The sequence below is a fragment of the Perissodus microlepis genome, chromosome 10 (genome assembly GCF_051167445.1).
Source record: "Perissodus microlepis isolate ML-2025 ecotype Zambia chromosome 10, ASM5116744v1, whole genome shotgun sequence".
Taxonomy (NCBI): Eukaryota; Metazoa; Chordata; class Actinopteri; order Cichliformes; family Cichlidae; genus Perissodus; species Perissodus microlepis.
Window position 1 is genome coordinate 19,188,519 of NC_140470.1, and position 15,372 is coordinate 19,203,890.

At 41.4% G+C, this 15,372-nt stretch overlaps 1 protein-coding gene across 3 annotated transcripts; it reads right to left on the minus strand.

Moving 5' to 3' along the window:
* Positions 1 to 676: 676 nt before the first annotated feature.
* Positions 677 to 15,300, minus strand: LOC146379311 (lissencephaly-1 homolog A-like). 3 transcript variants are annotated; one of them, XM_084940521.1, is made up of 12 exons: positions 15,126 to 15,300; positions 11,930 to 12,064; positions 7,251 to 7,546; positions 5,679 to 5,763; positions 5,512 to 5,586; positions 5,075 to 5,281; positions 3,804 to 3,972; positions 3,299 to 3,401; positions 2,906 to 3,134; positions 2,344 to 2,445; positions 2,100 to 2,256; positions 677 to 1,949 (listed from the first exon to the last, which is right to left on the minus strand). In XM_084940521.1, the coding sequence occupies exons 3-12, from the start codon at positions 7,280 to 7,282 to the stop codon at positions 1,876 to 1,878; spliced, it is 1,233 nt and encodes a 410-aa protein (XP_084796647.1). In that variant the 5' UTR covers positions 7,283 to 7,546; positions 11,930 to 12,064; positions 15,126 to 15,300; the 3' UTR covers positions 677 to 1,875. The 3 variants fall into 3 exon arrangements, with proteins under 3 accessions (XP_084796647.1, XP_084796646.1, XP_084796648.1); XM_084940520.1 differs by lacking the exon at positions 11,930 to 12,064; XM_084940522.1 differs by lacking the exons at positions 11,930 to 12,064; positions 15,126 to 15,300 and adding an exon at positions 14,924 to 15,014.
* Between the last annotated feature and the right edge of the window lie 72 nt (positions 15,301 to 15,372).

Genomic DNA, 15,372 nt, shown 5'->3' on the forward strand with positions numbered 1-15,372 from the left:
AAATCACATCTTGTGTCTCTCATCTTATCTTTCATTAAAGAAAATACTCGAGATTGATCGATTCCTTCTATTTGCATCAGCAACAGTGACTATATGACCTCCTCACTGGATGGAAGTCGCCCTGAAGAGGCTGCACTGCAGCGCCAGACTAACATCAGTGCTCCTGAGCCTGATAGTTATACATAAATAATACTGGCTGTCTACAGCTGCAGTTTTTCCTCGACTGACCCATTTCTTTCTTAAGATTTTAGTCTGGCGACCTAAAGTTAGCAGACAGGCTTTAAAATCTAAGCTGACAATGTTTAGTGCTTGCTGATTTACAAGCACCAACTGCTCTCCAAGAGCCAAAATACTTTTCGGATTAAACGACGTGTATGTTACAAATAAAACCAATAGCACAAACAAGTCTCTACACAATTGGTTCTTTGTGTTAAATCAATTAAAATCCTATCAAGAAAGCACTTAAATGCCTCTTCGGCACACAGACTACAAAGCTCTTACTTTGACATGCAGACTAGCCCCCTTTTTTTGACTATTAAAAGCAACAAGTGCAGCAGTTGCAGCATCCAATCAGTTGCCTTTAATATCAAACGGACTGAACAATGTGCTGAAGCATCCAAATTTGCTCTTTGAGTTCTTGTTCCTCCTCCTCAAAGAAAGCACACACACGGGTAAGTTATATTTACAGAATTTTATTATGTTGCAAACAATGACATCCAGATATATTGATACACAACTTTTACTGTGCGTGTATGTGCATTTGTGAGTGTGTGTGTGTTTGTGTGTGTGTGTGTGTGTAAAGAGAGCAGTGAGACCACAGAAAGCAGAATGAAAACCCTGTGTGAGGGAGCCCTCAGTGGGTTAACAAGGCAGAGATAGCGAGCAAAAAAGAGGGCACTGGGCGATTTCTCCAGGGCGACGTACACACACGCACAAACCTCAGGAAGAAAAAGGTGAGCCGGCTTATTTTCCTGTTAAACACACTTCTCGCTATGGGCTGTGTGCCTGTGCTCTCAGCAGCTTATGGATCATTAAGGTCCTGTGAGTGTCTACTAGAAAGCAAGTTTGTTAAAAGAGATGAAAGCGGCATGAATGAACACAGCGGGTGAGAAACTTTGCCTCCTCTCTCTCTTCTGACCATCAGAGCAGAGACGCTGGAGAGATTCTCCTGTCGTGACATACAAACACACACGCGCACTCACACGACGTAAACACACACGTACATGTGCACTTGCACAAAAAACAAAACAAAACTCATGAGATTCATCTAGGGAGCCGCAGCCTGCTTCAGTTTTTCATCTTCATTGTCAGCGTCGTCTCCTGGACAGGCTCCACTTTTCCCCACCTCCCTCACACTTTCTCCATCACCAACCACACAGTGACAGACCACAACAATGGAGGCATGGAGTAAAATAAAATTAAACTAAACCCCTCCAAGAAAGAGGTGCTATTGGTATTCGTGCACTGTTAACCAGAACCCACCTAAGCCAGCACACATATATTTACCCTTTGACCCGACGGGAAGTCATGAGAACGGTATGCAAATTTAACAGTAGAGAAATTTTTTTTTTGTTGAATTAACCATGCAAGGATACTTCTTATTGTTTTTTTTTTTTGAGTGTGTTTATGTGTCAGAGATTGCGTGACATTTATTAAGCGTACCCTACATCCAGAATAATTTACACAAAAGGACAATAGTCATCTTAAGAGGGCTGGACCGATGTAGGGGAGGGGGGGGGAGGGCAGCGAGGAGAGGGGAAAGCGGCCTTGGTCTACTATGGTTTGAAGTGCAGAGGGTTGGGGGTGGGCACAAGGAAGAGGGTGCAGGACAGGGTTGGGCTTTAGGGGTGGAGGTTGGGGGTGATTGAGGCAATCTCAGCGGCACTCCCACACTTTGACTGTCTGATCGACACTGCCCGTCACCACGTAGGGAGCAGTCTTGTGGAAATCTGCAAGAGAGGGAAACATCTGCTCAGACACATTCAACAAGTTCACACATCACAGAGTGAGCATCAGCTCCAGCTCAGGTTACAGAGCTTCATATACAGACAGCTTCATCTTTTGTCATATGTTATTTATTTTTAAAAAGTGCGTCTCACCAAGAGAGGTAACAAAGTGTTCGTGGGCACTCAAGGTCTTCATGCAGCGTTTGTTCTTGTAGTCCCAGATCCTAATGGTCTTGTCATCAGCACAGCTTACTATGAATCTTCCTCCAGGGTGAAACAATATCCCGCGCACCCAGTTGTCATGTCCCACCTGCAGACACAAGACCGATTAGCTACCACACTCCTCACTATTCACCCACTGTGCAGCGACACTGGGACTGACACTTCTGTTACTCACCAGAGTCATGAGGCAGATCCCGATGCTCACATCCCACATCTTGATCGTTTTATCTCTGGAGCCAGAGAGCAGGAAAGGCCCAGGTTTTCCACTCTTCTTATTCTATCACAAAGACAGAGATAGGACGAGGCCATGAGAAACGGTGTTTGGTTGCAGCAAAGATGACAGTGAAGTTTGGTATGTGTAAAGATTCCTTCTAAGATATGAAGAGATCATTTTTCAGCTATGACAACATGATTTAAGGCAGGATTACGCTGCTCTGTGAGTCAGTCTGAGCCTGCACAACAGTCCAGTCCAGCCTACTGAATGTTTTTGCAGAGTGCTCAAATTGTAAATGAGGGCAATAATTCTACACTATTCACTAGAATAATTATGTAGTAACTCATAAGAGAGGTTGTCTGAATCATTAATATCATCAGATCCTTCTTATTTACAAATCCCTGCTATACCACACCAAAGTAAAGTGGTTTATTACAGTAACTGCGCTGCTACTGAGGCAGACACTTTCATAGAACCCAATGTACATAAACATCCTCCTGGGTCCTGCAGCTGCCATATTCACCTCTGAGCCTGTAGCTTCCAGGATGGTGGAATGAGCGCTGTCGGGGGCCCAAGCGATGCACTCTACCACATGTTCGTGTTCCCGCAACTCAGCTTTGCACTCCTTTGAGGCAACCACCCAGACACGCACCGTCTGGTCATTGGAGCAGCTGGCAATCAACGAGCCGTCCTGATTGGGACGCACCATCCTCACCCACTCCCTATGGCCTGTAAATGTCTTCACACAGTACCTACAGAAGAAAGTACAAGGTGATCTACAGAGAGCATGTTCAACTTATCCTAAATGCATTACTACAGAGGGCTAAAACAGCATTGTTGGAATAAAGAATGAAATGTTTAAAGTTAACTTTAAACCTAGTTTAAGAACCTTAAAACATGCCTCTGTCTCACTTACCCAGTGGCCACCTCCCACATCTTGATAGTCTTATCTCTGGAGGCAGATACTATATGGTCACCATTTGGCATAATAGCTACAGATGACACATTGTGATCGTGGCCTGTAGGACAAAGTCAAAAGATTAGTTGGTCTGCTCTTAATAAGGCAGATACTTCCCAAATAAGACCGTCAATGTGTAAGATTTCTAAAACTTCACTAGGAAGAAAAAAAAAAAAAGAAAAAGAAAATCAGAAGTGAACCCTTAGTGAGACTGTAAACCAAACATCTCAATCAGTCATACACACTTGTTAGAATTTTCTCCCAAAATGAATGGCAAGCCTCAGGCCACAAGGCCCAGATTAAACCAGAAGCTTTCTGTTGTCTGTTAACAAGATTCTCTCTCAGAAATACTCACATATTTAAATATAATTACAGTAAGATTAATAAAATACTGTGTGTAACACAAGTTACGATGGTGTAACTTAAAAGCCTTTGCAGGTGGTGTTTTGTAAATATTTCTTACCATGCATTGTTCGAATGCACTCAAAGCCCTGAAAATCCCAAAGTTTGATGCTCATATCAGCTGAACATGAAGCCAGAAGTTTTCCTGACTGGTCAAAGGAGATGTCCTGCACAGAGTCTGTGTGGCCTTTGAGGGTTCGCTCAAAGTCCCCTGCTTCATAGTCCCACACCTAAAATTACAGATGCAGGCAGTGAGGAACGCCAGTCCATAAGGATCAAAAAGAACTAAATATTGAAGCTAAAAACACATGCACACAAAAGTGCATGTGTTTTTAATCAAAAGTGATTAAATTAGTCATTATTGGACAGAATCATGACACAGGGTTGGGTTACAAAATGTAACAAAAATACTAAAAACAGAAAACATTTCAGCCTAATTAAAAAGTATACAATTTACTACCACAGTGTCAGTTAAATTCATTAAAACAAGAATGAACTGTGACGTTGGAAAGAAAAAGATTTGCACATTTCCCATAGTGCTGTGCTCTGGGAGTGCTCCCTCTGACAACACAAGCATCAGCCCATCTCCACATAGATGAGCAGTGACAAAGCAGAAAAAAATAAAACAGCGAAGAAGGGAGGAGGGTGGAGGGTGGAGTGTGCTGAAGCCGAAATGCAGAGGATAAAAAGGGAGAGCAGCCTCAGATCTGCAGTACGGCTTTGATCTAAAGGGTCAGAGCTGCAGAGGATCCGCTGTGCTGCAACAGTCTCCCTGATTTTGCTTATGAAATGCTGCTAAACACAGACACCACTGATTTGAAATTCCTCAGAGAGACATTTTCAAAGCAGTATGACTAACTTCAGATAAGGCATTTCAAAGATGTGAACAAAATGTGATGTGAACAAGAAGGAAAAAAAAAAAGACAGCAGCAACTTATGACAGACAAATGAATGCATAATTTATCAGAGTGACAGGTAGGACAGGTTCCAGCCCCTCAGTGACCTTGAATTAAATAAGCAGAAGAAGAAGATGGACAAATGTGTGAATGGGCGATACAGCTGTTAATTCTCCAATTTGATATGGTGAAAAAGGAGACGTTCTATTCTTCAGTATGGAAACTACACCTTCACACTGCCCATATCTGTCTAATACAATGTAAAAGCCCTGCTCTAAACTTGTTTTCTTAAACTGTGATAGAAATGTAAAGATTTAACTAACCATAAAATGAATGAACTGCATGCAGGATTTGTAAGCAAGGTTCAAATGCAACTGACTGTATTTACTAATATTTTAACAGTATGTAAATGTTGTCTGGCAATACAGATGCAAACCTTAATGGTAGCATCCTCAGAAGCTGTGACCATGACCGAAAACACGGGGTGGAATATAACACGCGTGACCGGAGCACGGTGCCCACTCAAGGCGTATCTCTCTGGGGGGCGAGGGATCCACTCCTTGGGGTCGCGCTTCTGGCCCACAGACCCTCCGTGTGTCATCTCCTCTTTAGCCTCATTCAATTTTGACTCCAATTCCATCACCTGAAGTAAAGCAAGGAAGAGCAACAGGTTAAGAAATCCAGTGAGACAACACTTATCCCAGTAAACAAAAAAAAAAAAAAAGTTTTCAAATTCATTAACGCAAATAAAACTCGCTTTACCTATAGCTTCTTTGTACAGGGGGCCATGGCTAAACGTAGTTATCACTTTACATAATGCATTGTGCTTACAAGTCTATTCCGCCATGTTAAAAATGTGTTTTCATTTGTTACCTTCTTCTGTAATCTGATAACCGAGGTCCACTTCTTTTCCAACAGCCCTGCATACTTCTTATCTACTTCTTCATTCTGTGAACCAAGTAAAAGACAACAAATGTTCCCCCTCATTAAAATAACATGTGCAACTTTTTGGTCATTTCTGTGCATCAACCTCGTCATACCATATCTAACTCTGCCTCTTTCTTGAAAGTGGAATACGCCTCCTCGTAGCCATTGGAACGAAGATAGTCAGCTATGGCCCGGTTTCTGACGAAAAAAATAAATAAAAAATTACAACACCACAGTCATTTTCTTTGTTGTTTAAAAGTTTCATCTCAAGATTTAACCAACACTTTGGAAATGCAGTTTCTGTGAAACCACTAGAGTCCAAATCAAATTTCTGCGAGAGGAAAATAAAGTATATTGTATCATATATCACTCTAACATTTCTAATCTTACGTGACAAACATGACCTGAGCCAAGTTGTGCCAAATCAAACACATGTCGATAAAGTCAAGGTGATGTCGACATTTATTAAGTAGCAAGTCTACCCCAACCGAAATGCTGGTTCTTGAAAGAGGGCAGACTGCACCCCGTCTTATGATGGGGGCTTTGGGATTCAAGTTTCATAGTTCCCCTCCCCTTAAAAGTCGGGCAGTTTGAGCAAGTGCCAGAGGAAATTCTAACCCTTCATTGAAGAAACAAAATGTAAGGACCCGATCACTGGGAAACTGTGTTTTGTGCTGCTATGGAAACCAAAGACTTGCCACAGAAAGAGTCCTGAACACCGAGTGTGGATGACACGAAGCCCACAACCCGCAAGCACATGGAAACGCATACAGAGCATGCAAATACACACATACAGAGTTATATAAATGATTGTAAGGGCTCTTTTATAAGATGATGGGTGAATATTTCATGAGTAAGTGAGCTAAAGTTAGGCTGCAGCTTTGGGGCTACTTCAAATGTCTGATAAATCCTGTCTGCTATTGCCTTTCAACAGGATTTCCACTGATTTCTTCGTTTTGGGGGTTTTCAGACCTTTATTGCAACAAGACAGCAAAGAGAAGACAGAAAAGCTGGGAGAAAGACCAGTGGGGGACAGAAAAAAAACAAACAACAAAACAAAAAACAACAACAAAACAAACCCCGTGCACAGTAAGTACTCTTGGGCCAGATTCAAACCTGAGCCTCTGTGTTGGTGTTATGGTATATGGGTCGCCCACTTAACTTAATAAGCATAGGGGTTTTTCAGGTTTTTCATGAGCTAAACCAGCCATGATCAAACCTGTTTTTTTTTTTAATGTTCTACATTTTGAAGTCCATTGGCGAGTTAAACTCCTAAAACATGTTTAAAAATATACTTTTTGTACTGTCTGGACTGTGAGATCAGCCAGTCATTCACCACGGAAGAAGGCTGCCCACATTAAACAGCCATCACTTTGTTAAGTTCCTCCTCCTGGCACACCCCACTCTCATTTATTTGCTCCTGTCATGCGGGGTTATGAAATATTCACCAAGCAGCTAACAAGTGAAGCACCATAAAGCTCACATCTCTTTACACTTCCTATAATACATTCTTGTAAGGCAGTGTTTTGTATCAGGACTAGAAAATACAAAATTTACAACAAAAAACGGCTCATTTATAGAAAGGGCCCCCCTCCCCCTCCTCAAGTCCTGTCAGTTTACATGTCCATTCTTGTTTGTATGTTTAAGAAGGCTGCATTCCCACATATTTACATCAGGGCACTCACAGTTCATCTCTTTGTCTCTGTGACAGCACCATGGTGGCTGCTGTTCACTCCCTCTCAGGGAGGTGAGGATGAGGTGATGTGGGAGGGGAGGGGGAAGTCTGGCTTGTAAGTGTCTGGTGGTGAGGTGCCTGATCCCTCAGAACTTTCTCCTCCAGAGGTGCAAAGGTGGGGAAAGTAAAGGTGCCGGGCAGAGCAAGATGATCTGGAGATACTGCCGTCACCCAAATGTCAGGATCAGGTTCCACGAGTTCTCACAAAGGTCCAAATCTGTCTCACTGAACAGATGAGCCCATCACCTGATGAAGAGAGGAGAGGGTGAAGAGCAGTGGATAAAACATACATATATGCAGTATTCAGACATACAGAAACATGGGACACATGAATTACAATCTAGAAGAATTCTCCAACAGTAAAGTCAGTGGTAAAAGAATATGAAACTTTTCAACACCATATTTTGGAGCCAACAAACTTTCCAGTATTTTTTTTAAAGCAGATTTTATTTGTGATTCCAGAATAGGAATGTGAGCAGCTAGATGTTTAAATCCTGCTGTTTGTAGTGGTGCAACGGATCAAAAGTCTCACGGTTCGGATCGGATCAGATCACGTTTTTTTCATCACAGATCGGATAAATTTTCGGATCAGCGGAAAAAAAAAGAAGACAAAAATTTAACTCGCCATTTACTTATTTAAGTACTTTTTGCCTATTAAAAAACATTCAACTCAAGACTCATTCCTCGCTTTCCGTTGCCCTGGAGGTCCACCCATTTGTAGTTAGGGCAACAGAAGATGCCTGGGACAGCTCAGCCATAACTTTAAACTTTTCCTGTTCATACATGCTTGGAGCGATCTTGTCACTGAAGTGGACGCGCGACGGGATATCATAGCGTGGCTCAAGCACGTTCATCATAGTTTAAACTAGTGCTGTCAGTGTAAATCTCGTTAAGATGACGTTAATGCCATAACTGCATTAACGCGGCAAATCTCCGTTAACTAGTTACCGCGGATCGCCCCGTGCGTGGGGCTGCACGGCGTCAATGCGTCAACTAGTGCGTTGACTAGTTTAAACCCCTTGTTTTGGACAACAGAATACGGCCTCCCATCTGCAGCTAAACACCCCAATAGCTTTTGTAATAGCTTTAGCCCGGTCGGATTGGGCAGCAAAGGGCTGCTTAAATACCGCAAACTCCTCTGCTCCTCCACTTGGACCGCTAGCACTGACCATAGCTATCGCTTGACAGACTGATCACGTGCACCATACACATACTTTTTTCTTCTTTTTCGAATCTTCGGATCACGTGCGTGCTGAACCGTGGAGAGGGATCGGTTCGGATTACGGATCAACCGTGATCCGTTGCACCACTACTGGTTTGTTAATCAAATTACTCTAATTTTTCCTGTTATTAAGAAATTCCGATGGCACTGTTCCCTCTCTGTGATGGGGAGTTGAAAACAACAACAAAAAAGATAGATTATAGATGATAACTGTGTTAATGAGTGCTGTTCTGCAGTAGTCTGATGTAGAACATGACTGATTGATTATACAAAGCAATGTGTTCTGCACAGGCGTGTGGACGTTAACCTACAAAGGAGGAACGCACACACAGTAACAAATGCAATTTGACTTTTGCAGAATGCTAATCTTAAAGGCGCAATTTAGTACAGTGGAACCCCGACTTACGAAATTAATCCGTTCCCGAGGGTCTTTCGTAACTCGAAAATTTTCGTAAGTCGAAGCACCCATTGCGCGTTTTGAGTGAGGCGATGCTGAACGATAGGCTATAGGCTAATTGCTAACTAGAACAACAATACGTCGTTCAAGTGGAACAGCAAAGCGCAAGTACGGAAGCCAAGGGGTTGTCACATGATTTGGAAGGCATTGTAGGCTCAGCCAATCCGAGCCAACAGATTTCATTACTCGGGCATTTTGCCGTAACACGGGCAGAAATACTGCCGTTCAGTGCCTTCGTAACTTGAATTTTTCGTGAAACGGGGTATTCGTAAGTCAGGGTTCCACTGTATAACTTTTTTTCCTTTTGGACCACTTGATTTACTAGTCTTTTAAACAACTGGTTCAATACATGCAGTTTTTATGTCCCGATAACCACAGAAATGATTTTTGGTATTCATTTATCTTTATTTTACATGGAAGTCCCACTGAAATCAAATCTCTTTGACGTGACCAAGGTAACAGCCATACAAACTCAAAATACAATAAAATCAAATATAATGTAAAATGCAAGACACAGTATAGGATATACTATATAAACAGGGGTGCACATAAGTGGTCTGCAGGTGCGCATGTACTGTCAAAATAAAAGACGCACCAGATAAGAAGTTGCAACGCGCGTTTGCATACATAAGATTTTCTGGAAGAGGACAGACATTTGCTTAGAACTCTTAAAGCTGTCGAAGAAGCAAGCTCCTTTGAGCAATTACTTTGGTGTTTCTCCACCTCCAAAGAAATGTCAGAAAGAGTCCGAACCGCAAAAGAAGCGCGTATTCTCGGAAAAGTGGTTGCAGGAGGTGAGCTGGCTTCAAACAAATGATGAACACACAGAGATGTGGTGCAGAAAATGCCGTGAAAATCCCACTCTAGCAGACAAAAACAGTGCCTTGTATGTACGCAAACACACGTTGCAAATTCTTATCTGGTGCGCGTCTTTTATTTTGACAGCGCATGCGCACCTGCGGACCACTTATGTGCATCCCTGACTATATACAAATAGCCACAAAACAAAAACTTGACTCTAGTGACTCTAGCAGACATTTGTCGTTTTCTTTTAATGCCTTTAAATTCACAAGAAATATAAGACCATTGAAGTTTAGGCCTTTCTGTAAACTACTCCATGTTTAATTTTTAAAACAATTAGCAGCTGATTCTGTTGATCTTACCGGCATCACTTTAGAACAACCGCCATGTTTACTGTGTCAGGTTAACACTGGCCTTTACCATGTACACCATCTCTCTTTGTTCTTGCTTACAACATCACTCTGGATTTTGGAACCACATAACCACCCTGAAAAAAGAGTAAGTCAGCATCTTGTGTTTAAAAACAAAACAAAACCCCCCTCACTATTCTGTGATTTTGAAGCTAACATGAACACATGCTTAGTGAGCTTCAATGCTGCTGGCACCTGGGGCCACGATAGCACTAAGCTCCTTAGTGGCCTAGACCAGACGACTTCAAGTCGTGACACAGACCACAAGTCCTTCATACAGCTGACAGTGCAATGTAAAGAAGAGACTGGATGGTCGCTAAAAGGATTAACCCCAGACACCGACAGAGGACCATAAGAGCATGTTGCCCTTGTTTATGTCACAGTCTGCTGCATTGTTCTCGTCCACTTCACCCTTTAGACCGCCTTAAGATAAATGAAAACTGCAAAGTGCCTCACTGGAAACTGTTCATAATAATATTTATATTTTACAGATGAGCATCTGCTTAAAACGGAAGCATTCAACCACTGCAAACATTTAGCCTGTAATATCCTAGAAGGAGCTCCTCTCTCCTGCCTGCAAACATGATGACTGACTGAGATGACAGGACAGAGCAAATGATTTTAGCTGATCTCATCTCTCACCATAGTGTAAAAACAGCGATTTAACCAAACATACCATGCTCCATCTATTACAGAACCAAGACAATCTCTGTTACTTCTGCACCTGCCCGACACTCCTGAACATCACCATTAAGGAGAAAATATTTTAAAAGAACACACAGGCAAAAGTTATTGCAAATAAATAAACAATAATTGAAGAACGGTTTAAAATTCACAAACACCTTTTTAAATCTTCTAAGTTATTACACTGAGAGGCAAATGTGTTTAGTTACAAGGTTAGGACAAAAGGAACTCATGCGGGAGCGATTTGTTTGCAACCTTCCCTTCAGTTAAATGAAAAAAAAAAAATTAAATTAAATAAAATACAAAAATTATTTTAATGAGTTTTCTACACAAAGATATAAACAAATAAAAAAGGAAAACCATACGCACTTATTAGTGTATGAACATAACTGCTTATTTTCTAGTTAGAAACCAGTTGTATCATTTGTAAACATTCACATAATCATTAAGCTATTAGAAACATGTTTATGCAACATTTATTTAAGACACACCTCTATTTCTACCACTAACTAGCCTCTACATGTGAATTCATGAAGTTTATAAATGCAGCTTGCTAACCAACTTCAGTAGCGCTGGATAATAACTTCATAGTCTCATTCAAATATGTCAACTTATGGCTTGAAGAAACCCAATAAGGTGGCTGAAAAAGCACCAACACTGAAGCTTCAAAATGTGTAGTCCAAACTCAGTGGGTGGATACGACCATCTTTTATACCATCTATTATTCTCCCTCACTTTTCCCAAGATCTGGTTCGAGGTATAACAGAATGACCAATGGGTAACTTCATAGTAGCGGGTCCATTTTTCATACTGTCTGATACACAGAAGTAGCTAGAGAACAATTCAGATTAGATATGAAACTGAAACTGTTTCAGTGAGACGGTTAAACAAATAAGCCTGCGTTCAAAGAACCAGCCAATAATTAGTTAAGTGCATTTAAGCAATCCTATAATCAATATATAAGAGCCAGGTGTGTTTTAGAATGAAGTGTTTTCTGGTGTCATGTCCATGCTTTCTGCATGTGTATGTTCACATAACATCCAAACTGTGCAAACCTTTGGTGGTGGAATACAGGCACCAGGTGTGTTGCTGTATATTTGGTTGATGGCTTTCTGAAGGATCACAGCCTGCTGAGTGAGGCTCTTCAGGTATTCCAAGCTTTCCTTAGTGTTGTTATGGTTCTCACCAACCTACACATGTTCAGCAACAGTTAAAATCCAGAGCAGAAAGCATGGACATAACACCAGAAAACACTTTATTCTAAAACACACCTGGCAAGCAATTGATTGTGCATTTACATAAAAAGAATATAATCATACTATGATATTGCCCTATGTGATTTAATTGCTCTAAACCTTTATTATTAAACCAATGCCAACGTCTTTAGATGGACAAACAAGCCAACGTGGTGTCATCGGCACATTATCCATGAGGCGATCAGTAGAGTGTACACAGCATACCGAACACTTTCAATTTAGCAGTCAGTGAAAAGGACAGAGATGTCCTCCCATCTTGCTCCCGACGCTCATCATCATCCACAAAGCTCTTCACGCCTCTCACCAAGAGCTACAAATGTACCCATGAAATACTCTCAAACCGTGAAGGTGAAAGATGACTAAGCCCCCATTAAGACTACAATAACAGGCAGTGATGTCAGCTACGCCTCAGCTCCTCCTGACTCAAATACGCGTTATGTTCAGTTTAACAAGCAACATGCACAGGTGACCCAGACCTTACCGCACTTGTCAAATGAACACTGTATAAACGCACCGCTATCTAAGCGGTGTAGAAATTCATTTTTAATTGTAATGATGCAATCATGAGAATAATTTCACTGAACCTGCTAGGCACTCCTACATTCACTATGTTCTTATCAACCAAACTACTTTACAATGATAAGGCAAGATTTTACCTAGGCTCAAAATGGGACTTTGCAGAAGGAGACTACATACGTGAGCAAGACTAGTCCACATACAGTTAAGGCCAACGTCTCAGCTACCCTACTTAAAAGAAGTCTATGCATTTCCCTGTTATTTCTCGTCACTTCACACATCAAAATCTATTCTATTTTACAACCAAGTAAATTAATCACCATTTACAAAAAATAATAACAATGAATGTCTGTGAAGGTTCTCAGTCATCCAGGTCATCGTAGTCAAAGGAGCTTGACAATGAATAATAAAACTTTAAATTCTCTGTCCTGGGTAATTTTGCTTTGGAAGACAACCAAAGCCTCTTTTTTCAACTTCAAAGTATAGACAGGGAAAAAAAACAAAAAAACAAAAAAAACTCTGCACATTATAAAACAGGAAAATAAAATAAATACACTGGAGAAGCTGAATCAAAAGCATGATCCTAAAAACTGACTTGGCATGTTTTATAGCCAATTTAAACCATCACATTTTTTTTATTTGTTTGTTTGAAATTTGTTTAAAATAAAGACTTTCAGAAAGGTTTGGGTTCTTCACTTAAGCTATTAGTTATACACCATGATAACAGAGCCTACAGGCAGAGATTAGAAACAGAACTAATCATGCCTTTTTAACTCCTTGATAAAATGTACAGCCTGTGGGTACACGTGTCCCGACTGAGTTTATGACTAGACAGAGGGGCATATGTTGTTTTGTTATTTAGATAAGACAAAATTTCACAATGTTTACATGCAGACCCAATGAAACAAAAAGGTGACAAAATCCAACCAAACCCATTAGTATTTGCTCTGTTTGTGTCAAACTGCTGAGCAATGCCCCTCCTTATGGATGACCTTCAGGCCAAACAAGTCCCTTCTTGCACAGACTAAAGCATATAGCAATGTTTGCTTACTAACCAAACATCATGACAAAGCAATCTGTTTTATTCCACTTGCAAGCCCTGATACTTAAGATTTTCTTAATTATGTCATTTAAGTCTATTCTATTAGTCTAGAACTTCAGCTTAAAAGTTATTCTCACGACCAAAGTGCTGCCAACAGTGACAGCCCATGACATAAAAAACCCAAACTATTTAACAATCTTAAAAATGGTACCAAAAAATACCCAAACAACTACAACAAAAACCTGCATATTAATAGATGCAGGCATCTCAAACATATTATAAACAAATCAGAAATGCATGCATAAATTTAGCACTGAATTGAACCTTTACCTTAGTATATAAAATATAATTTCACGCTATAAGATGGACAGTCTATTGAACAAGCACTGGCCTTCGCGTTCCGTGTTATGCAATAGCAACTGGTAGACAAATCAATAGTGATTCAATTAGCAAAATTGGGCTTAGAAGACAGTTTTGTGCACAGCAATTTAAATCTGCATAGTATTTTTCCATCAGACTCCACTCTGAATGTAATTCCTAAAATGCAGGTTTAAATATGGAGGGAAAACTACCAAATGTCCCAAGACTGCTTCATGTATTACAAATCATAGACGAGTTTTAAAATCTGGATAGGGTGACGTCTTTCTAAGCCTCTGTGGCCACAAGGGCAAAGTTGCAGTACAGCCTCAGCAACGCCCTTTCCAGCTAGCGTTAGCTTAGCACGACAAGTGCACCAAGTCCGCTAATAACCACACGCTGGATTCCTGGATCACCACACCGTCAACATAACAAAATATACAAAGGGCGTCTGTCCACACCAACGAACAGCTAAAACATCCAGCCGCTTGTTTGACAAAAAATAACTGCTACCCGACATATGTGAAGGCGGAGAGGGTATGAGCCCCAAGTTTGGGATGTTATTGCCAATATTCCCAATACGGGACAACACAAAAGGCTTCAACTTTAAAATTCAGAACCTTAATTTAGGCGTTTTCCAGCCGCATCAGATCCTTTGCAGCTGACCGTGAGAAATATGACAGCACCCAGGTTAGCTCAGCCGGCTAGCACACCACGTTAGCTCATCCGAACTTCCATAAATAGGCGTAGCTAACGTTAGCTCGATCTACAGGGAGGGTTCACAACAAGCGCCCCGATGCAAGTCATGCATAGTCCGAGAGTCGCGACACTTGCTTTTAAAAATCCCAGTCACACTCGGGGGCGTTGAATAACCTCACCGTGAGACTGTCTCAACGTTCAACCTCCGAGTCGATGATCTTATGCGGGCGAACTTTTGCCACTTAGCTTAGCTCTCGGCCTCTCCGCCATTTTGAGGTTGGAACGGGAAAGCGCAGACACTGCAGGCAATTCGTCGTCAAAATAACAAGTCTCACTAAGTGCCAAAACAAAAATACACATTTGTTACAACTAATAACTTACCATAAGGCAAATCTCATTCTCATATCTTCTTTCCTGGCCCGAGCATGCGACGGAATACCCTGGTTTTGATGTGATAATGGGACTTTTCGCATCACCCGGCACGGACGGTCAGATTTTTCTCCTCTTGGTACCACCGCATTCGCCCGGCCCAGCTAACGGTCGCGGTTGGATATCGGGAGCGCGCACGTTCACATGAATGGTGGCGCGCAGCGTACAGATATCACGCTCTAAATATCACGCTTTAATT